The sequence below is a fragment of the Phytophthora infestans genome, genomic scaffold (genome assembly GCF_000142945.1).
Source record: "Phytophthora infestans T30-4 supercont1.801 genomic scaffold, whole genome shotgun sequence".
NCBI classification, from domain to species: Eukaryota; Oomycota; class Peronosporomycetes; order Peronosporales; family Peronosporaceae; genus Phytophthora; species Phytophthora infestans.
The window spans coordinates 31-2006 of NW_003303005.1; the positions used below are offsets into that span (position 1 = coordinate 31).

Below are 1976 nucleotides of genomic sequence, written 5' to 3' on the forward strand. Positions count from 1 at the left end.
CATTTGGAAGCTTATTAAACTTGCCTGTCGTTAATAAAAGAAAAGTATTTTTTTGTTTTTGTCAATGCTCGTTTTTTATTGGAGCATAGGTATCATTTACCGGTAGCTAACTACCATGAATAAACCACAAAAGAACGAGCAGAATACTCTATTTCTATTTCATTTCAAATTGAAAGAGCATGATAAATATATAAAGCTTGTTGCAGTTTTTTTTTATTAGTTTGAAGAAAACAACCAAAATAAAAACGCTGGGACCAGTAGGAATGCCTCATTCTTGTCACTTCAACATGGCACAGCGCGAGTTCATCTCTACCGGTATCACTGGCATTCTCGTCAAATATGTTACTTTTATGGATAGACATTTTGTTAGTGCTGTATGTGAGCTTGGCCGCATTCGTCTCAGCGTGAAGATCAGTATTCGCCGCTCATTCACGTTGGTTGCTCACGAGCAGCGAACACGCCTTACTCATACCAGTGTTCTTTTATCATTCATCCATTATTACATGGACGTCGCAACAGCGAAGTTGACGCTGAACACACGCGCTCTTGTCCCGTGTCTCACTACAGTTACGGACCAGCGTGGTACAACAGGTGTGTAATGAAAAAATCACCTCAACTTGGACGGAATCGTTGGAATTCGTCTCTGATTTCTGCAAGGGAAAACGCGCGTGACCCACAAAAAAGACTTCCACTTCATGACACGATGCTCCTACTCCCAAATCTCCTTGCGTCTGCCCGTCCCTATTAGTCAACGAAGGCTCGCCACTCTTCGTCGCTATGCCCTGAAGGCGTCTTATCCTCTAAATCTGTATCGAAACTTGCCTCCTGTCGCAATTGTACCAGCGTTTGGACTCGACGTGACCTCCCCGTAGCCGGTAACGTCCCCAATCAGACATTCCTCGGTGATCCTTGCTCCTTTGAAAATGGCACAAAGATCGCGCGGGTCCTGAAGCAAACGAGAAAACTCTTCGAGGAAGTCTAGTTCGAAGTCAAACGAGATAATGTTGTGCGTCTGCGTGTCAAAGACGAAGTCAAACTTGCCGACGCCTTTGAACACACGCCCCAACAACTTGGTCACAATGCGTGGATATTGTCGTAGTGCTTCAGGAAACATGACCTCCACCGTGTCTCGTGTTACGATGTGTTTGTAGCTGGCATAGGACGTGACGACCGTGTGCCCTTCCATCGAGAGGACTTGAGAGCGCAGGTAGTGAAATTCGAGGCCGGAGAGCGCCTTTGTGTATTCTTCCCACTGATGCAGCATCACGCCACGTCCGCCAAACCCACCGATACTCAGGTTCTCGTCCATAGTTTGCATAACGTACTGAGTCGCATCAAGCGGGGAGCCTGGACGATAGCCGTTCTCAAATACACGGTGGTACTCTTGCACTGTCTTGACGTAGTAGCCATCCAGCGCATCACGACGATTGAAAGTGCGGGCGTCAAGAATATGCTGATACTCTGCCAAGCGTTGGATCTCCTGTTGAAGATGCATGACGTCCAGCTCCAAGTTATAGAGCTGCGAAGCCTGGAATCGCGCGTCCGCCATTTGAGCTTCTTGCGTCGATTGGGGGCTCTTCTCTCTGCGGCGAGTGCTGTGACGGCTGGTACTCGCGGTGCGAGAACAGGTCGAGATCGTACTGGAGTCACGTCGAAGGTATCGGCTATGGCATTGAACGGATGCATCGCTGCTTGGCGAGATGTCGTGTACCTTTGGCGAATTCTCGACTGATTGTTTTCTGTCGGAGGTCGGTTGAGTTGCCATTCGACTGTTAGCTTCGGGCGTTTTCTGTTTCGGTCGCTTACGTCCCATAGCCAGCATATGAAGTTGCGGCACGCAAATACCTAGGGGAAGTACAGAGCACACCTTTCGAATGAGGAGCACGAAATACTCTCTGGATTTACTACTGAAATGGTTGCATCGTGATGGGCCCCGATTGTCAAGAGGATCAGCGCCACACACCAGTTAACCTACG

General features: G+C 48.3%; 1 protein-coding gene across 1 annotated transcript; it reads right to left on the bottom strand.

Annotated features, from left to right (window-relative positions):
* Nucleotides 1-499: 499 nt before the first annotated feature.
* On the bottom strand, nucleotides 500-1662 carry PITG_21923 (uncharacterized protein; the record flags this gene model as incomplete). The annotated part of the gene is made up of 2 exons (XM_002996831.1): nucleotides 500-561; nucleotides 841-1662. 2 exons carry the CDS (start codon nucleotides 1547-1549, stop codon nucleotides 500-502), a joined length of 771 nt encoding a protein of 256 aa, XP_002996877.1.
* Between the last annotated feature and the right edge of the window lie 314 nt (nucleotides 1663-1976).